General features: G+C 43.0%; 2 protein-coding genes and 2 pseudogenes across 2 annotated transcripts; all 4 read right to left on the reverse strand.

Moving 5' to 3' along the window:
- Positions 1–5210: 5210 nt before the first annotated feature.
- On the reverse strand, positions 5211–6403 carry LOC126607515 (exopolygalacturonase-like; annotated as a pseudogene).
- A 681-nt stretch (positions 6404–7084) lies between these two features.
- Positions 7085–8685, reverse strand: LOC126609196 (exopolygalacturonase-like; annotated as a pseudogene).
- Positions 8686–9268: 583 nt separating this feature from the next.
- LOC126607518 (50S ribosomal protein L28, chloroplastic-like) lies at positions 9269–10939 on the reverse strand. The gene is made up of 2 exons (XM_050275129.1): positions 10623–10939; positions 9269–9702 (listed from the first exon to the last, which is right to left on the reverse strand). Exons 1-2 carry the CDS (start codon positions 10852–10854, stop codon positions 9470–9472), a joined length of 465 nt encoding a protein of 154 aa, XP_050131086.1. The 5' UTR covers positions 10855–10939; the 3' UTR covers positions 9269–9469.
- Positions 10940–18366: 7427 nt separating this feature from the next.
- LOC126607516 (multiple organellar RNA editing factor 2, chloroplastic-like) lies at positions 18367–21077 on the reverse strand. Its single transcript, XM_050275128.1, has 4 exons — positions 20572–21077; positions 20148–20245; positions 19982–20047; positions 18367–18758 (listed from the first exon to the last, which is right to left on the reverse strand). Exons 1-4 carry the CDS (start codon positions 21003–21005, stop codon positions 18616–18618), a joined length of 741 nt encoding a protein of 246 aa, XP_050131085.1. The 5' UTR covers positions 21006–21077; the 3' UTR covers positions 18367–18615.
- Between the last annotated feature and the right edge of the window lie 870 nt (positions 21078–21947).

Consider the following 21947-nt stretch of genomic DNA (forward strand, 5'->3'; position numbering starts at 1 on the left):
AATACAACAACAACAACAACAAAGCCTTTTCCCACTAAGTGGGGTCGGCTATATGAATCCTAGAACGCCATTGCGCTCGGTTTTGTGTCATGTCCTCCGTTAGATCCAAGTACTCTAAGTCTTTTCTTAGAGTCTCTTCCAAAGTTTTCCTAGGTCTTCCTCTACCCCTTCGGCCCTGAACCTCTGTCCCGTAGTCACATCTTCGAACCGGAGCGTCATTCGGCCTTCTTTGCACATGTCCAAATCATCGGAGCCGATTTTCTCTCATCTTTCCTACAATTTCGGCTACTCCTACTTTACCTCGGATATCCTCATTCCCAATCTTATCCTTTCTCGTGTGCCCACACATCCCACGAAGCATCCTCATCTCCGCTACACCCATTTTGTGTACGTGTTGATGCTTCACCGCCCAACATTCTGTGTCATACAACATCGCTGGCCTTATTGCCGTCCTATAAAATTTTCCCTTGAGCTTCAGTGGCCTACGACGGTCACACAACACGCCGGATGCATTCTTACACTTCATCCATCCAGCTCGTATTCTATGGTTGAGATCTCCATCTAATTCTCCGTTCTCTTGCAAGATAGATCCAAGGTAGCGAAAACGGTCGCTTTTTGTGATCTTCGCTAGATTGCTCCGGTCATTAGCGTGGATAAGTATATAAATGGATAGAGATAGGAAAGCAAACACAAGATGTACGTGGTTCACCCAGATTGGCTACGTCCACGGAATAGAAGAGTTCTCATTAATTGTGAAGGGTTTACACAAGTACATAGGTTCAAGCTCCCCTTTAGTGAGTACAAGTGAATGATTTAGTACAAATGACATTAGGAAATATTGTGGGAGAATGATCTCATAATCACGAAACTTCTAAGTATCGGAGTGTGGTGTCGTCTTGACTTGCCTTATCTGTCTCATAGGTAGATGTGGCATCTTCTCTGGAAGTACTCTTCCTCCATCCAGGGGTGGTATCTTTAACTGGTGGAGATGCACAAGGTAATGTATCAATTTCACTTGAAGCTTACTTGTAGTTTCAGGCTTGGTCAAGCGCGATACAAACCATGTAGTAGGAGTCCCCCAAGTCGCCGAGCTAGGGGGTCTGCTGAAAGAGGTGACAGACAAGGTAAGCAATCAGAGCTCCGACTGATTGTTCACCTTCTCCCCATCTTGCAGCAGCATGAAGGATAAAGAGAAGAAAAATGAGAAGAGATGATATGAGATACTTTTGCTTTTGAAGAAGTAACTTTCCACAGGCTTATTCTTGAACTGAGCTGGAGGGTTTTCTGGTTTCCTCCAGAGTATAAGGCCGACTGAAGAATTTGAGGGTCAAAACAAGTCCATCAAATCTAGAGTACGTTCCACCCTGCTGATATGGGATACTTTTGCTTTTGACAGAGTAATGGATGTATCGGCACGTGTGCTGTTACGCTTGTCTCCACATGCTTCCTTGTATCCTTCGCACTTGCCCTATCTGTTCCCCAAGCAGATGCGGAATCTTCCCTGGAAATATAAGATGTTGAAGATGAGTACTCGAGAGCAATGCCAGGTAAGTAATCAGGTAAGGGGTTCCAGGCAGTCAGTTCCTGGCTGGAAGCTTGATTCCAAGTGCTGACTGATTGCTCTCTTTCTCCTTGTCTTGCAGGTAAAAACAAGGCCAAAGGAAAAGACAGGGAAAAAGCATGATATGGGATACTCTTGCTTTTAACCCTGATGATATGAGATATTCTTGCTCTAGTATAGCTTGTTTGCAGAGGTATTATCGGGGGAAAGGAAAGCTGAATATTTCGAAAGGCTTCGTTGGGAGTGCCCTCTCAGATATGATGAAGGGTTGAGCATTTTTGCAGGTCTGCCTGTCTGTTGGGGATGGAGGTCGACATATATAGGAGTCTCCCTAAGAAGTAGTAATGTTATTCCTTTACCCTGCTTGGTCATAGCACGGTAGTGGGAGCTGCCAGTTTCACATGTTTTAACTCTGTCAGAGCACTTTGAAAAAGTGGTCTGTGGTATCTGGCTCTCGAGATTCGGAGAAAGATGCCTCTTCGATTTTTGAGAAAGCAATCATGCTGGGGGTCTGGCTCTCGAGATTCGGAGAGCAGTGTCTCTTCGATTTTTGAGAAAGTAATCATGTTGGGAGTTTGGCTCTCGAGATTCGGAGGGCGGTGCCTCTTCGATTTTGGAGCAAGCAATCTGTTGGGAGTGTTGTCTCGAATGTGAGTAAAGGTTGGGCATGTTTGCTAGTCTACCTTGCCACGAAGCACAAAGGTTGACACACAGGGACTTTCTAATTATCCAGCAATGGTACTGTTCCTTTACCCTCTCTTCGATTTTGAGAAAGTAGTCATGTTGGGAGTCTGGCTCTCGAGATTCGGAGGACGGTGTCTCTTCGATTTTGGAGCAAGCAATCTTGTTGGGAGTGTTTTCTCGAATGTGAGTAAAGGTTGGGCATGTTTGCTAGTCTACCTTGCCACGAAGCACATAGGTTGACAAACAGGGACTTTCCAATTATCCAGCAGTGGTACTGTTCCTTTACCCTTGTGGGTAATAATATGGTAGCTAGACCTTCAAAATTTATGTGTCTAAACTTTGTTAGTGCTGTTTCTTTGCTATTCTTTTACCTTTCTTGGTCAGAGCGATGTAGTGGGAGTTGCAAGCTTCACGTGCTCAACTTTGGCAGAGAACTTTGGCAAAGTTATCTGTGGTACCCATGAGCTATTGTTGCGTGTGGGAAGTGGGTGATTGAACAGTAAGATTCATGTGCTTTCTACTTCACCAGAAGTCTTCGACAGGATGCCCATAATTTCTGCAAAGCTGAGTGTGCGTGTGACAGGTGCTGACAAGGCTAGAAAAGTAGGTGCCTCTTCGATTTCTGAGATCGGCCCTCGTGGTCTCTAAGCAGCCCAGCTTTTGAGAAAGCGAGCGCCTCTTCGATTGATTCGGAGAACGATGCCTCATCGATTTTTGAGAAAGCAATCATGCTGGGGGTCTGGCTCTCGAAGATTCGGGGAGCAGTGTCTCTTCGATTTTTGAGAAAGTAATCATGTTGGGAGTCTGGCTCTCGAGATTCGGAGGGCGGTGCCTCTTCGATTTTGGAGCAAGCAATCTTGTTGGGAGTATTTTCTCGAATGTGAGTAAAGGTTGGGCATGTTTGCTAGTCTACCTTGCCACGAAGCACAGAGGTTGACACACAGGGACTTTCCAATTATCCAGCAGTGGTACTATTCCTTTACCCTTGTGGGTAATAATATGGTAGCTAGACCTTCAAAATTTATGGGTCTAAACTTTGTTAGTGCTGTTTCTTTGCTATTCTTTTACTCTTCTTGGTCAGAGCGATGTAGTGGGAGCTGCAAGCTTCACGTGCTCAACTTTGGCAGAGAACTTTGGCAAAGTTATCTGTGGTACCCATGAGCTATTGTTGCGTGTGGGAAGTGGGTGATTGAACAATAAGATTCATGTGTTTTCTACTTCCCCAGAAGTCTTCGACAGAATGCCCATAATTTTCGCAAAGCTGAGTGTGCGTGTGACAGGTGCTGACAAGGCTGGAAAAGTAGGTGCCTCTTCGATTTCTGAGATCGGCCCTCGTGGTCTCTGGGGAGCCCAGCTTTTGAGAAAGCGAGCGCCTCTTCGATTTCTGAGATCAGCCTTCGAGGTCTTTGAGCAGCCCAACTTTTGAGAAAGCAAACGCCTCTTCGATTTCTGAGATCAACCCTCGTGATCTCTAAGCAGCCCAGCTTTTGAGAAAGCAAACGCCTCTTCGATTTCTGAGCAGGCGCCTCTTCGATTTCTGAAGCTCCGTCGAGTGCAGATTTTTATAGGGGCTGGCATTAAGTTCCAAAGCACACTTGAATCTCCACCAGTAGAAGCTTCATTCTTGCACTTCTAAGATCTTGATTTGTCCGACCTCTTCTCTCTTCAACACCTTTGAAAATGTCTGGCCCCTCCGACCGTCGTTTTGACTTGAACCTTGTTGAAGAGGCAGCCCCGCCTTCTCCAGATAACATATGGCGCCCATCCTTCGTCTCCCCTACTGGTCCTCTTACCGTTGGGGATTCCGTGATGAAGAATGATATGACCGCTGCGGTGGTGGCCAGGAACCTTCTCACTCCCAAAGATAACAGACTACTTTCCAAACGGTCTGATGAGTTAGCTGTTAAGGATTCGCTGGCTCTCAGTGTTCAGTGTGCAGGTTCTGTGTCTAATATGGCCCAACGCCTATTTGCTCGAACCCGCCAAGTTGAATCATTGGCGGCTGAAGTGATGAGTCTCAAACAGGAGATTAGAGGGCTCAAGCATGAGAATAAACAGTTGCACCGGCTCGCACATGACTATGCTACAAACATGAAGAGGAAGCTTGACCAGATGAAGGAAACTGATGGTCAGGTTTTACTTGATCATCAGAGATTTGTGGGTTTGTTCCAAAGGCATTTATTGCCTTCGTCTTCTGGGGCTGTACCGCGTAATGAAGCTCCAAATGATCAACCTCTGATGCCTCCTCCTTCTAGGGTTCTGTCCAGTACTGAGGCTCCAAATGATCCCCCTCCGGTGCCTTCTCTTTCTGGGGCTCTACCGACTGCTGAGACTTCTCCTAAGCAACCTTTGTGAAGGCTCCCTCTTGTGTGTTTATTTTGACTCATGTATATGTACATATTTGTAGCTTATCGGGGATATCAATAAATAAGCTTTCCTTCATTTCAACGTATTGTGTTAAATACACCAAAGCCTTCTTCGCTAAGTTCTTTGAATTTTCTTTTGTTGAAGCTTGTATGTTGAAGCTTGTATGTTGAAGCTTTCTGAGTGGAGCATGTAGGTTGGGGTAGTGTTCCCTTAATTTTCCGAGTGAGGAAAACTTCTCGGTTGGAGACTTGGAAAATCCAAGTCACTGAGTGAGATCGGCTATATGAATCTTAGAACGCCATTGTGCTCGATCCTGTGTCATGTCCTTCGTTAGATCCAAGTACTCTAAGTCTTTTCTTAGAGTCTCTTCCAAAGTTTTCCTAGGTCTTCCTCTACCCCTTCGGCCCTGAACCTCTGTCCCATAGTCGCATCTTCTAATCGGAGCGTCAGTAGGCCTTCTTTGCACATGTCCAAACCACCGTAGTATTTTTCAGTTCTTATGACAAATGCAGGTATATGGCCGAAAGAAAAATATATATCGGTAGTAGTACAAAATAAAAAAAGAATATAAGAATGAAACAATTTTCTACTTCCTTGATCAAGCAGATGTTGCACACGCAAGAGCCTTAGGCACTCGTGTAATGGTGGGCTTCATGTTTGAACATTCAGAGGTAAGAGGTCCTTTGTTTCCATTGTAGGTGAGATCGATGTCAACCAATTCCACATTCTCACACGGTATGCCACTGCTGCATACAATCTGAACTGCAAGTGGTGTTGCAGATGAGCCCTTAATGTTCTTGAAGCTGACATTGTTGATCTTAACTTTCGAAGCAACGTTCTGTTTACACTGGTTCCACGGGCAATACTGTTGGTCTATGAGGATAGGGTTGCTGACATTGACCATGATAATGTCATCAAAGTGCATATCTGATGCAATACCATCCGAAGGGGAAGCAGGCCATGTTTTAATTCTCACGCCGTTGGATGTATTAGTCAAGGTACAGTTTTTAACTCTGATTCCAACCACAGGTTCTTCGTTCGGGTACCTTCCAAGACTTTCAATGCTTATGCCATGACATAGTCCACAAGTAACCCTAGTCACATTGATTTCTTTGTTTCCATCACCAATTGAAACACAGTCATCACCAGTCCTAATGTGTGCATCAGTAATGTTGATTCCAGTTGAATGCCCAATATGGATTCCATCTGTATTTATGCTCACTCCAGGTGCTATGACATTAACACAGTGGAAATTGACATTGTTACACCCCAAAATGTTGATGTGAAAACTCTTGCTATCGAGGGAAGTTATGTCCTGAATTATGGAATTGGTAACGAAGTTGAACCTTATATTAATGGCAATAGATTTGCAATCTTTGTTTATGTTGCAGTCATTTTGCTTCCAAGCAAGTGCTCCTTGCCCGTCAAAAGTTCCACCACCTGATACAGTGAGCATATTAATGTGCTCAAAACCAACCCAAGTATCTGGTTTGGTAAGTTTTCCGCCGTCTGCTGGAGCCTACAATTTCCCTTGGACTTGAATCTCAATAGGAGCCTTGCAAGGACCTTTAAAACTTGCTTCTGTTAACATGTATGTCCCCATTGGAACAACAACCTTACTTGTTGTCGGTGATGCGCACGCATCAGTCCAAGCCTTGGCTAAAGCCTGTGTGATATCAGAGCCGCACCATATGTTGCACTTGTGACATCAAACACTCCGGCCTCAACTTGAGTTTTAGATGCCGACAATAAGAACAAAAACACTGCCAGGATATTCAATTTGCTAGCCATCTTAATTTTTCACTTGATTGTTTTCTTTTAGTTTGAAAGTTGATGAAGCTCCATGTGAGTTTCAGGTCAATTTATAGTCCTACATGAAGGCAGAACAGAAAATATGTAACTAACTGCTAACTATTTTCAAAACCTGTCCTTAAGAAGATGCATTGTAGTTCAACTTTCTATCCTATAATTAGTAATTTGTTTAAAATGAGAATATTAATCACTAACAACAACGCACCTGTCCACCCTAACATACATCAAATGCCAACAAGATTTCTTATAGCATTTCCGACCTGTTCAATCCCATTTTTGTCACTGAAATTTCGTTGGATTCAACCATTGCCATTAAATCTGTGTCTTTGTTACTGATATGATATGTATGATTATTCCTTTCTATCCTTTTATGTAGCATTCTTTTGAAGTTTCGTTACCATTTTCCCATCAGCATTTGTTCATGTGCAGCCTTAAGATGTTTTCTCGGTTTCTACAGAATAATACCCTCTATGCATTGCATTAACATACACTTGCACTTTCACTTTCACTCTGGGGTTTATTTCAGTTGCCCCCATTACACACACCCGGCCACAAACCAAGTGTCCGCAGCTATGATATCATTTATTTACTCAATTTATACAAAAGGAATACAAACAAAACACAACAATTTACTTCGAGAACATTAGTACTTTCTTCTTCTTAGATCAACGGAGGAGGCATCACAATGGATGTAGCGCAAGCAAGAGCTCTGATCAGGCCAGAAATTGTTGGCTTGACATTCAAAGATTGAGAGGTAAGAGTTCCATTGGCTCCATTGTAGGTGAGATCAATGTCAGTCAACTCTACATTCTCACATTGCGAGCCGCTGCTGCACACAATCTTGAGTGCAAGTGCAGTTGCAGATGAGCCCTTAATGTTCTTGAAGCTGACATCGCTGATCTTAACCTTCAACGGAAGAAAATTATCACACTTCCTATACGGGCAATAAAGTTGGTCTATGACAATAGGGTTACCTACATTAACCATGATAATATCCTCAAAGTGTATATCCGAGGCAGTGGTAGCCAAAGGAGAATTCGGCCATGTTTTGATGCGCACACCATTCTGTGTGTTGGTCAGGGTGCAGTTCTTGACTCTGATTCCAGCCAAAGATTCCTCATTGTTGTATCTTCCGAGACTTCCAATGCTTATGCCATGACCTGGACCACAAGTAACGTTGGTCACGGTGATTTGGTTGCTGCCATCACCTATTGAAACACAGTCATCCCCAGTTCCAATGTTTGTGTGAGTAATGTTGATCCCTGTTGATTTCTCAATATGAATTCCGTCAGTATTTTTGCTGTCTCCGGGTGCTGTTATGTGAACGTGTTGGAACGTAACATTGAGGCACCTGAAAACATGGATGTGGAAGTTTTTGCTGTTAAGTGAACTTACGTCCTGAATTGTGGAATTCGTGACGAAGCTGAACCTCAGATTAACGGAACCAGCACAATTTTTGCTTTTGCTGCAGTTATTACGACTCCAAGCAAGTGCTCCTTGGCCATCAAAGGTTCCGCTACCTGATACGGTGATCATGTCACCGTGCTCGAAACCAACCCAAGTCTCATTATTTGTGAGCTCGCTGTCCTATTCTGGAGCCTGCAATGTTCCGTGCACTTGAAGCTCAATCGGAGCCTTGCAAGGACCTCGAAAACTTGCTCCTCTTAACTTGTATGTCCCGCTCGGAACAACAACTTTACTAGCGGACGGTGATGCACACGAGTCATTCCAAGCCTTGGCCAATGCAAAAGTAATATCAGAGCCAGGCTTTGCACCATATTCTGCTCTTGTCACATCAAAAACACTAGAATCGTGTTCGGACTCATGAGCTTTACTTGTAGATGTTAACAATAACAACACAAACATTCCCAATACACACATTTTTTGATTAAATTTGATTGTTCGCCTTCTTAATTATTTTTCGTTTTTTCTGTTCTGATGGATGATGAAACTCCGTTTTGGTTTCGGGCCAATTTATAGTCGGAATCGAAGTCCCAATACCATCAACGTATCAACCAATGACTTGCTATTTATATACAAGTCCTAAAGGAGTTGCACAGCAGTTCCAACTTCTTTGCCCTATAATTAGTAAGTTGTATAGCCTTAGAAGCATCCATCACCAACAAGAACTTGCTAAGTTGTTGATAATATGCTTTCCTCCTCAAAGACACCGAGTGCCAGTTGAAATTTCCCGAGTTTCTGCCCACTAATGGCCGGACTTTCCAGAAAATGAGGACCAAAACGATGAAATACAATATCATAACAGAGTTAAGCAAGATCAACAGGAAAAGAAGACACGGAAATTGGCGATTCGTTGATTTCTTTCAAACAAAGAAAAACTTGTTCTTCAAATGTTTTTACTCAATCACAAATTTCAGTTGCCACAGAGCCGCCCTAACCAGTCATCACCTAACTTTTGTAATCATCCAACTAAAAAGTGCTTCATCTTAACAACTGCAATCATCCAGTACTGGCAGTATTTTTGCCAAGCCTTGTAGCGTGGGCCTTTAGCTAAAGTGAACGTGACTTCAAATTTTTTCATAATATTTTCAGGATCTGTTTAATGAACATCCATTCCCGCATTTCTTGCTGTTATTATCTGAACATGGAGTAGTGTACGCCAAGTTTTCATGTTAAGCAAATTGAGCTCTTACTGAGAGACTAGAGCACAAAAATGCCTTTTATCCCCCAAAGAACAGGGAAAATTAAGTTGTATGACATACATCAGCTGTTTTAACCATTAGATGAGACGGGTTCACTTTTCCCTCTAGAGTACAGAATGATAACTGACGTTGGATCTGCAACGTATCATAGATAAAAAAAAGAAAAACAAGACGATCTATATTTGCAGAAATATGCATGCTCTGTTGTGACACTCCTTGTGCTTGAAGCAAATAATTGTCATAGACTTAATCGACCACACATACATCGGAGAGAGCAAAGAACTTGCTGGTTAATGGAAACTAAAGCTCAAGATTGAAAAAAATATTTGGAACTAAGTGATCGGGCATGCCTTACAATAGAACTAGTGTACAAAACCAAGAATCATAACTTGCGAAGATCAATCCCTGCCTTCTTGGCAACGGCATCAATCCCGTTCTTCTCTATGGTCTTCAATGCTTTGGTCGACAAACGCAGTTTAAGAAAGCGCTTCCCAGCTTCCCACCAAACCCTCTTGTACTGTAGGTTCACAAACTGCAACTTCTTGGTCTTGTGGGCTGAGAAGGAAATCTTGTTTGCCCTGTTTGCTTTCTTCCCAGTGAAAGGACAAATTCTACCTGAAGAGGATGAACAAATCACAATGTAAATCAATTTTCACCATTCTAACGAAACTTAGTAAATTAAATAATGACCAAATGACCACGAGAGTTGAGAACAAATGCAATTACAAGGCATATGCCATATCTTAAACCCCCAGCAGCACAAAGGAACATCAAAACTCTAAAAACTGTTAATGAACTAAGACATTCATTTGAACTCTGGGGGAACAGAAGCACAAAGTGCAAACAAAACGATGCTATGCCAAAGCTCAGTTAAACCAGCTCCCACAAAATCTTCAAAAATCCTTCTATTCCTCTCCATCCAAACCACCCAAAACAAAGCAAGGATCACACTGCTCTTTTCAAACAATCTCGTAACCAAATGTCGATGAAGCCAACCATTTACATTTTCTCCTATTAAAAATAGGAAAACATATTCAACTTACTCCAGCATCAGACTATCTGGTGACCAAAATCACTGTGTTTCCCTACTACCATGTATAGCAAATGCATTTTGTACCCCTATATTCCCACTCCAAAAAAATTAACGAAATGAGCAGACATGCGTTAGGCTAGTTGGCTTGAGTAGTGAGTCTCACCCAAGTTCGAATCCAACTCCCCCGTAGATTACAGTAGCTTAGAATATCGTCTCGTAAAAAAAAAGGCGTACATTTTACGTATAACAAAGTGATACATTTTTAAAGACAAATGGGTACATTATTAAGTAAATGAAAAAATTTGCTGAGCTTCATTTTATCATCACATCAAATTTCCAAACATGTAAAACAATTCTCTAATTCACTGTCTAATTGGGCAAAGCAGACTTTCCAAAAATGCACTTAATTGCATAATTAACAAAAATTAAAAGCGACTAACCAAAATTTCTACATAAACATATGAGCAGAGAAAACATGGGAGATGAAAGGTGAGAGATTTACGGGCAACGATGGGCTGAAGGGCGGGGAGGGAAGGAGTGGAGATACTCGGAAGCTGAGACGACATGTCGTAGGAGATTCTGACGCCGCTCAGCTGACTGGTAACGAACCCGACGTCGGAAACTGCGTCCGCCTTGAAAGGGTGCGGGAATCGCTTGGAAGCGTCGGCCCTGCGGAAGCACGGAGTTCGGGTGGTGCCGAAGAACACGGCGGTGGTTGCCGATGCTGCTGCCATTGCTGCTCTTCTCAGTGAAGAACTCTGGGAGCTCGGTTATCTCTTTGGTCTCTTATCTGTATTTTCTGAAAGTGGATTCTGCGGTGGATTGCAGCCTCTGGTTTTGGAGGGACATGGCATAGCGTGGGCTGTGGCTATGATGGGCTTAACGTCTGGGCCTTGAACCTCTTTTGAGTGGGCTCTCTCAACTGAAATATCATTTCCAACTTTTGTAGCCACTGAATTTAAATTCTATATGCTATTATTCCAAACTCTCACTCCTCTTAGTGTAAAAAATCGCATTTGTATCCGAAACAATCTAAACAATTTGAAGCTTCATTGTGCAATATGAAAAAATTGTAACTTGATAGCCATTTTGAACACCACCCAAACCCGAAGGGTGTGAGACACAATTAGCCCTATAATATAAGTAAAAACTTATCATCCTGATTTTTTTCATCTTTACACATTGGTCCCTCCGTTGGTTAAATTTTAGTGTAAATATAAGTTTACTACCCTCAAGTTTCATGGTTTTCAACATTTAGTATATAAAGTTTTTTTCATCCCAGAGTCATACTTAAAGTGTTAATTTTGGAACAATTTCATACATCCGTTAGTCTGACTGTTAAGTATTCCGTTAACTGATGATGTGGAGCTCATATATATAAAAACTGGATGTCACATGTCATTAAGAGGTCCACGTGGAAATTAAAAATTCAAGTTGGCCCCACTTAGACATTAAAAATTAATAAAAAATTAAATCTTTAAAACAAAATTAAAATTTGTTTTCTGGGCTGTTTCCTACTCTTCCCCCCGAGTCCCAACACTTCCTCCTTCCCTCCCTCCCTCCCTCCCTTCTCTCCTCTCCACCCACCCAACCCTAAATTCAATTGATTGTCCAACTCCCACTTCGATGGCCACCATCCCCCTACTTTACCACTAGTTCCCACTGTAATTAATTCTCACTTTCAATTCTTCTTCTCTACACGAAGACACCCAAATCTTGCAGGTACTCTTTCTCTCTTCCTCGATCTGTCTCTCTACCTCTATGATTTTTTTTTTCTTCCATTTTTTGTGAATTTGATGGAAGTTCATAATCAAATCTCCCTAAAAAACAAGTGGATTTGCAGGATGTCAGGGTCTCCAGGCTGGATGTGGGTAGGGGTCCGATTTGGGAGCGCCCAACGGTACAAATTCCTAGTCGGATTCGGGAAGATCCATGTCGGCGTCGGATTTCGAGCGAAGGCTTGGAGGCCTTGACCGGATCCGCAAGAGGAGGGTAAAGATATGTTAAGACCCTTTTCCTATTTCCTTAGTTATTTCCTTTATCTAGTAGTGGATCAATAGTAGGATAGTGACTCAGCATGTTTACCTAACATTCTTGTCTGTAATGCGGGTGGGGGCATATTATCCCTGTTACGACTCCCATTTAGGATAGGAATGAAAAGCTGTTCTTTTACAATTTCTCTGTCATTTCCTTTTTCTCTGCAAATTCGCCTCTTGGTCCCCTCTGGAACCTATCATTTGGTATCCAGAGCCAGGTTGGAGACCATGGGCAAAAGTAAGGCGTCCGTTATGGTGGCGGATGTACCAGAGGACGAATTAGACCATGAGTTTCAACAGCACCAGATACTCACCAAGCTATAGGAGTTTCAGGAATCCATCTCGCTGTTGAATATCCGCTACGACGACCTGCAGTACACCATGGCCGATCTCTCGATCCACCGGGTTCATCAGGATCAACTGCAGCAAACGATTTTAGACGAAGTTCGTGCCCTCAAAAACCTTCCCCTACCCAACCCACAAATTCCAATCGGCTCCATTCCCGTTTCGCTAGGACCCACCCCCTTCTCTGCCTCCACACCCCCATACCACCATCGACATGGTCTCTCTCTCCTTCCCCACCCTTCCTAACAACTCAACCCCCGGGATCTCACCTCACGGCGGGGACCTCATCCTTTCCCTTCACCCCAACAACCACCACTACCCAGGCTCTGAACCGACCCTCCACCTCCCGCTACCTTCCCCCATCCACAATTGGGCCTACCACCTCTTTTGTTCCCCCCGACCCGTCTTACACCCACACACCCTAACCCACTTCCCCGACCTTTCCTGGGCACAAACACCTCAAAATCGAACTTCCTCGTTTTTTTTTAGACGACCCTTACGGATGGATTGCGATGGCTGAGGAGTTTTTAGACTATCACGAGATAACCGAGCACTGCCATGTCACAATGGCAGGTCTTCATCTTGGAGGCGATGCAGCCCACTAGCTCCATTGGTTCAAGCTACGATTCCCCCTCTCCTCATGGGCCACCTTCACGACCCAGCTGCTGTAACGATTTGGCCCAACTGACTCCTTGAACATTAATATGGCCTTATCCCATATCACGCAGACCACCACAGTGGAGGCGTATGTGGGCCAGTTCATTCACCTTTCTTGCCGCATTCCAGACTGGACCGAAGCTCAACTACTGGGCAGGTTTTTGGAGGCCTAAAAAATGAGCTGCAAGATGATGTCGTGGCCCAGGGACCTTCCTCTTTAGCACGAGCAATTGAACTCGCTCGTATCTACGAGCACAAACAGGGTCGCCGACCAGCGGTCCGTCCCGGACACTATCGTTCCTCCCCTTACATTTCTAAACAACCCTTTTCTCCCTCACCCACCCCACCTAACCAACCCACTACATCTCGACCTCCTCCTACAACACTAACCCCTCCCCTGCCAAAACCAATCCTATAGCTCACCCAGGCCAAGATGCGCAACCGCTGCGAGCATGGCCTCTGCTTCAATTGTGATGACCAGTATCGACCCGGTCACCGGTGTCGTCAATCCCACATCCTACTGTTACTAGCGGATGAGGAAGATCCCGACCCTGTTCCAGCGATAGAGATTCCCGCACCACCGCCCCCTCTCGTGGTGGAACATCCGGAGCATCTCATCGCCCTCAATGCCATATCAGCCACTAAGCGTGCTAGGGGTCGTGCGATGCACTTGGACGGATTCATGTTCCAAACACCGATCCAAGTCTTCATCGAATCTGGTGCTGATCAAAGTTTTCTCAACTCGCAAGTGATGACTCGTTTGAGCTTACATGTTGACCCGTCTCGAACTGAGGCAATCATGGTCGCCACAGGACGTTGTTTTCGCACCAAATGGGTGGCTCACTAAGTTTCAGTGCGCATTCAGGGCTATACATTTACCAGTGACTTTCACATTCTTGCGGTGGCGGGATGTGACATGGTATTAGGAATGGATTGGTTGGAAACACTGGGTTTCATCGGATGGAATTTTTGTTAAAAATTATGGAATTCTCAATCCATATAACCAATTACCGATTGGTTGGGTCCTCGAATCCCCCTGTTCTGCACTCTCCTATGCCTACAAGTATTGAGATTGTTCCTGGCAAGCCTCTCCATGCTGTATCCTAGTTGTCAAGCCTTACTCACCCCTTTCACCAACCTAATCCACCACCGGCCCTACTTCAATTCATCCTCACTAAATATAACAGTCTTTTCCAACCCCCAACATCCTTGCCCCTTCATCGCGAGATCGATCATAGAATTCCCTTACTCCCAGGTACGGGGCCTATCAATGTTCGACCATATCGTTATGGGCATGCCCAGAAAACCGAATTGGAGCATCAAGTTGACGAGATGCTCGCCGCAGGCATTATCCGCCCCAGCTCGAGTCCCTTCTCGTCCCCGGTGGCCAAAACTGACTTGTCATGGCGTTTTTGTGTGGATTATAGAGAGTTAAATGCCATCACCATCAAAGATTGCTTCCCGGTCCTTATTATTGATGAACTGTTGGCTGAATTGAAAGGTGTTATGATATTTTCTAAATTGGATCTCCGCTCCGGGTACCACCAAATCTGAATGCATGAGGCGGTCATCCATAAGACGGCGTTTCGCACACATGAAGGCCATTACCAATTCACAGTTATGCCATTTGGCCTGACCAACGCACCAGCCACTTTGCAAGCACTGATGAATTCAATCTTGAAGCCCTTGCTCTGGAAATCCGTTCTCGTCTTTTTTGATGATATTTTAGTCTTCAATGACTCCCTCGACTGCCGTGTTTCCCACCTCACAGCCGTGTTCGACATTCTCCAGTTACACCACTTGCGGTTGAAACCATCCAAATGTACTTTTGGTCAGGACTCGATTGCCTATTTAGGCCATATCATTTCAGCTAGTGGGGTTCAGGTTGACCCATCCAAAATTGCAGCTATTGTGGAATGGTCGACGCCTACAAGTCTTAGGGGCCTTCGCGGATTCTTGGGTCTAGCAGGATACTACCACAAATTTGTCCGCCATTTTGGTCTCATTGCCAAGCCTCACACAGACTTGCTCAAAAAAGACAGTTTCCTTTGGTCCCCGGCAACCGACACGGCATTCTCGGCCCTTAAACTTGCACTGTCCACCACACCAGTGCTGGCTCTCCCAGACTTCACCAAGTCGTTCACTCTCGAGTGTGACGCTTCAAACATTGGTTAAGAGCAGTGTTGGCACAAGATAACCATCCCATCGAGTTCCTCAGTAAGCCCTTGGCCCTCAAACACCAAACTTTGTCAATGTACGATAACGAAATGATGGCTGCAGTGTTTGCTGTACAAAAGTGGCGCCCATACTTGATTGGTCATCACTTCAAAATTCTCACCGATCACCAAACCCTCAAATATTTCTTGGACCAACGACTTACTACTCCGGCACAACAAAAGTGGCTGTTGAAACTACTTGGGTACAACTATACCTTGGAATATCGTCCAGGGGCTTCTAATGCAACTGCTGATGCACTGTCCTACCGTTCCGACCTTCTATCTCTAATGGGGATATCACAACCACTATTTGATTGTGTATTCGAGATTCAGAATTCCTATGCGGCCGATCCTTCCACGGCCAAGCTTCTTCAGAACTTACAACATAACCCCCACAGTACAGGCTCTTTTAAGCTGCAAGGTGACCTGATTTATTACAAGAACGGTATTTTCGTACATTCCACATCTCAGTGGCGTGCCCGCCTTCTACAGGAATTCCATGCTTCTCCTTCTTCCGGACATTCTGGGTTCTTACGGACATACAAACGCATCACTCATAACTTTAATTGGCCCGGCATCAAAAAAGAGGTTAAAAGCTTCGTGGCCGCTTGTGATGTCTGCCAACGAACTCATTATGAAACCATTAAACCACCAAGACTTCTACAGCCACTCTCGGTGCCGACCCAAGTGTGGACTGATATTGTTATGGACTTTGTCGAAGGTCTTCCCTCGAACCATGGCAAGAATGCTATTTTGGTAGTGGTGGATCGTCTTTCTAAATAGGGTCACTTCATTCCTATCCAGCACCCCTACTCCGCTCCACAGATTGCTGAAGTCTTTATTCAGGAGGTGTTCAGATTGCACGGGATGCCTGCTTCTATTGTTAGTGATCGCGACCTGATTTTCCTTGGTGAGTTTTGGACAGCCTTCTTCAAACACCAACAGACGGCACTTTGCAAAAGCTCTGCCTATCACCCACAAACGGATGGCCAGATAGAAATTCTTAACAAGACATTAGAGCATTATCTTCGCAGCTTTGCCATGGACAAACCCATTACTTGGATTCGATGGCTGCTATGGGCGGAATGGTGGTATAACACCACCTTTCAGTCAACCATCCAAATGACTCCATTCCAGGCAGTCTACGGCTATCCTCCACCTACTGTGCAGTTCTACCTTCCCGGCTCCTCTCCGGCTCATTTGGTGGATGTCACTCTCAAGAATCGAGACGTCTTTCTTAAGCATCTCAAGGAGAACATGCACATGGCACAACAGCGCATGAAGCAATAGGCAGACAAGCATTGATCGGAAAGGACTTTTCAATTGGGGATTGGGTCTTCCTCAAACTCCAACCGTATCGGCAAACTTCTATGTCCAAAACTCACTGCCCAAAACTGGCCCCGCTTTATTACGGACCATTTCAAGTGCTCGCTCGCGTCGGCCAAGTCGCCTACACATTGGACCTTCCTCCTCAGTCCCGCATTCACCCTACTTTTCATGTGTCACTCCACAAACCCAAGCTTGGTGCTCATTCTGTGACTTCAGCAAAACTACCCCCAGTGGCCGCTGATGGCTCCTTTCTATGGTTTCCAGAGCACACCCTGCAACGTGGCATGTTCAAACGACACAACAAGGCCGTCACTCGCTAGTTAATCAAATGGCAAGGTCTACCGGAGCATGACGTAACATGGGAAGATGATGACTCCATAGCAACTCGTTTTCCAGATTTTGACGCCTGAGGACAGGCTTGTTCTATGGGGGGGGTGCCCTGTTAAGACCCTTTTCCCATTTCCTTAGTTATTTCCTTTATCTAGTAATGGATCAGTAGTAGAATAGTGACTCAACATGTTTACCTAACACTCTTGTCTGTAGTGCGGGTGGGGGCATATTATCCCTGTTGCGACTCCCATTTGGGATAGGAATGAAAAGCTGTTCTTTTACAATTTCTCTGTCATTTCCTTTTTCTTTGCAAATTCGCCTTTTGGTCCCCCTAGAACCTATCAAGATATGCGGCCTTGGGCTTGGCATGTTGGAGGATTGGGCTCCGTGAATAACTTATGCGGCGGCGTCTTTTGGCTGAGGTTGGGTTTTAGGGTGGAGGATGGGGTTAGGTTTTGGGATGAGGAGGATGAGGGTTTGGAGCAGAAGGTTGCTGGGGATTTGCAATGGTGAAGACGGAGGTTTGAAATGGGGAAGGGAAAAACCCTTAGTTTTTTTTTTCTTTAAATTTTTATTCTTGTTTTTAAGTTTTAATTTATCATTATTATTTTTTAAGTTTTAATTATTTTTTAATTAATTTTTAATGTCCAAGTGGGGCCAGCTTGAATTTTTAATTTCCATGTGGATTCCTTAATGACACGTGACGTTTAATTCTTGTCCACATGAACGTCACATCATCAATTAACGAAAAACTTAATAGTCAGACTAACGGATGTATGAGACTATTCCAAAATTAACAATTTAGGTATGACTCTGGGATGAAAAAACTTCATGTACCAAATGTTGAAAATCACGAAACTTGAGAGTAGTAAACTGATATTGACCCTAAATTTTAATAAGAGTTTAACTAACGACGTGACCAATAATAGCGTAGGGATTTGCATTTTGATGAGACATTTATGAAATCTTTTATAAAATGGACCAAATTGTCACATCCCTAAACCATATGGGTGCAAAACGAGATTGTCCCTTTTCCTTTAGGGCTAAGAATTGAACTCTTACCCTAGATATGATGAGAATGAAGTGCTCCCTTGCTGGACAAAGCCTAAGGTAGCAGCATTCTAGCCCAATTTTTTAGTGGAATCACCTTAATCTCCTACCCTTCTCCAAAACATGGCAATATAAAGATATGAAAGAGAACCCGGCTCGTACGCCGGGCTCAAGAAGATGGTTGCCCTAGGAGAGGGCTTTGAGCCTCAAATTGAATCATCCAAAAAGCAGTCAAGAAAATGGCCTGATGCCACTAATAAAGTCTCAAATCGCACAAAACTACTAATGTTGTTCAAGTTATAGAATAGCTTATGGCTTTGAAGGTTTGGCTCGAGTTCAACGTGAACTCAAGGGTCTAACAACAGCGGACAATGATCAACAAATCCGCAGTTACAACTTTAATCGTTCAACTACTAAGCATACTTTGGACTAATCATGACCCAGATGAGCATAGGATTTTAGGCTCCACAAGCTTTCAGAAACTAGTTCCCATTTTCACCAAGATATTTACATAGCTAGCCTTCCATTTATTTCACCGGGCATTTTCCCTCCGGCGCACGTAACGGGTTCTATCATTGTACCTTGGTCTGTCCTGAGCTCTTGACGGCTGTGGCTCCACCCTCCTCTGCCTTTCTGGCGACCTCTGAACAATTTCTCCGTTCACAAACAACTCAGCTGCATTAAAGAAAGTTACAATCATGAGTTACAAGAATAGGTTGCATTTAGAAGTTTGAAAATAATTAAGAGAGAATGAACAAATTCAGAACAAGCATCCATTTAAAACAGCGGTGAACATGCAACAGTGGCAAACCATTTAGCAGGAGAACAGTATACAATGCAGATATGTACATACTTGTTTCTAAATACAAAGTTATGCCTTTTTTTAACAAGGAATTCTGTATAATCTGAAAGAAATCAAAATTAACAGCTCCAAAATAACACAAATTAATGAGAGAAAATGGAACCGCATAGGAATTACAAGTCTGAGATGAATGAACTATCACATGACAAATTCTAACCAAATGTATTGACTCCAATGATTCCGAAACACCACAATGTTCAAGAAGCAACAGAACAGGATGAAGTGAATCATTATAAGTCCATTAGCATTCAAAGCTAGGCATTGCCAACTGAGGGCTATTAGCTTTTGCCAAGATGGACTGCAGGTTGCATTGTCAGCAAGGTTGTCTTTTCAATGATAAAGCTCACGAAATGTATCAACTCCAATGATTCTGAAACTCCACAACACTCAAGAAGCAACAGAATAGGAAGAAGTGAATCATTATAAGTCCATTAGCATTCAAAGCTAGGCATCGCCAAGATGGACTGGGAGTTAAACGAAAAGAAATATAAATGTTAACCAAACAAACTTTTAAAAACGATGTCTTTCCAATTTTTGAAAAATTAATGTTAGTCAATAGCCAACATATTGGAGGCTGCAACTTCATAAAACACAAACCCAAAGAAAGATGAATGGCATCAAAATTGCACTACACTAAAAAAATCTTATAGTATGTTTCATCTCCACTGATCTGCATTTCCACATAGTATTAAGTACAGAAGAGTCAAGAGAGACATTTGATATAAGTCCATTAGGATTCAAAGTTAAATAATGCCTATAAGGCCTATTTAACTTCTCCAAGATGGACAACGAATCTTGAAAAGAATGCAGGCGAACCGTAACCTATAGTAACCTATACAGAGAAAAAAGGAAAACAGATAGTCTTCCATCATTCAATTGGATAGTTGAAAAAGTAAAACTACTGCTTAGACCTCAGAACCGACACCATGTCACTTCAAGCAACTTCCATGTTGAAATGTGGGTGCATGCGGATTAAAATTAGAACACACGAGATCTGAAATCACAGTTCTTAAACTTTAGATCCTTAAACACTTACCACCGTAGTCTTTGAATTCAGGATCAACATACGAATCCGGAAGAATAAAAAGAACACCGGGCAAGCCTGATAACAAGAAAAGAATCATAAACATGAATAAACAGTATGAATAATCTACTAATTATACTTAGAAATTATAACATAGCTGCAATTTAACAGCACAAACCTTCAAGCCTATTTGAGGTCTCCTCATCAATCTCACAACCAAAACCAAAATACCTCTCGCATGACACATTGTATATCTTCTTCTTTGCTTCTTCCTCACTGCCACACCACACCAAGCAACAAAAGCCCACATCTTAAATATAATTATGTAAACGTAAACCGAAGATACAAACAAAATTCAACCATTGAATTGCAAACATATTTCTATTTGCCATTAAGTATACATATCTATCATCATCACATCAAGAAGTAGCAAAGAATAAATAAGCGAAAATTCTCATAAAAAAAATAAAAATAAAAAAAGAAGTCACTTAGGAAATACACTATAAATAAAATTCACACATATCAAAACGTGAATTTTCTTTTTCCAGTTATTTTTCATCATTTTCCCAGCAAACCAAACAAGAAATCAAAGAACCCATTACCTCCCAACAACTTTAGCCAGGGTCTGAACATAGCAATCGATCATCTGCTGCTTTGTAGCACCCTCCCCACCGGGCTTATCCATGACGATGAGCCAGTGCTCGTAGTCACAGCCAGGAAATAGCGGTGCCATTTCAGTGGGTGGACGGTCGCTGAAGTTGGAACCTGAGTTAAGGGGCGAGTAAGAACCGCCAGAGCGGTTGACCCGGCAGCGGATCGGAGTGTATCGGGTGGTGGCGGTAGGGAATCGGACGGCGTGGGAAAGAGGGGCGAGGGATCGACGGCCGAGCATGAGGGATGGGATGGAGAGAGGTTGGGTGAGTCTGGAAGTGGAGAAGAGGCATTTGGGTATGAGGAGAGAGATTGTGGGGTGGCGAGCGGTTGCGGTGGTGGTGGCGGCGGCCATGGCAATTGCTCGGACTAGGGTTTGAACCATTTTTGGGGGACTGAGGGAGAGTGAGAGTGAGGAAATGAGATGAGGGTTTAGGGTTTAGGGTGGGGGATAAGGTTTAACGGGGAGTTTATCTTTTAGATTTTTGTTAGGTCTTTTGGGTTGGGCCACTACAACTGGTATTGGGCTACTTTCTGGGCTTGAAATGTTTTTTTTTTTCCAAAATTAGGCCCTTTTCTCTATACAAAATGTCATCCAATTATTTCTGTACAACGTGTGGTCAGATAGTCACGTAATATAATCGTCCATACCAAAAAAAATTCTCAAAATTCACTTACATATGGTACTTTGTAAACTTAACCTACTTTTTTCTTGGTTAAAAAGAAAATAGAGTTAAATTCCCCAGTGAAACCTTTTTTTTTTTTTTAGAACCAAAACTAGAGAAACTCAAAGATGGGGACTTATAAATTGTGCTATTAGTGAATATTTTCCAATGATCAAATCATTCCTCCACTCAATAACTCAGAGAATTGTTCATGATGTAATCTTGGTATAGATCAATTTTAGAGTGAATAACGACATGTATACTTAACATAAATATAATAAGGAGGGAATGAGAGAACCTAAAGGGAAGTTAGTCCTAAATACTGGAAACTAAAAGTGAACTGATTCCCATTCTTATATTTTAGTAAATGTAAAGAATTTAAGAATTAAAATAATTTTCATTTTCATTTCTTGAAAGTAAACATGCCTAAGAGCATTGAAATCTATAAATGACTTTGAGGATTTAAGTAAACTTGGCATCCCAATCTTCTGATTCTCAATCTAAGGTCATCATCCCACATTAACAAATTATGTACTAATTCGTAATTGGAATTGAAGAAACTGAGAAAAACTAGTGAATTAAGGAAAATTGAAATTTACGACCAATCGGAATAAGTCATCAACAATATATTAATGCTCAACATTCTTTTCTTTTTTTGTTTC

This window comes from Malus sylvestris, chromosome 16, assembly GCF_916048215.2.
Source record: "Malus sylvestris chromosome 16, drMalSylv7.2, whole genome shotgun sequence".
Classification (NCBI taxonomy): domain Eukaryota; kingdom Viridiplantae; phylum Streptophyta; class Magnoliopsida; order Rosales; family Rosaceae; genus Malus; species Malus sylvestris.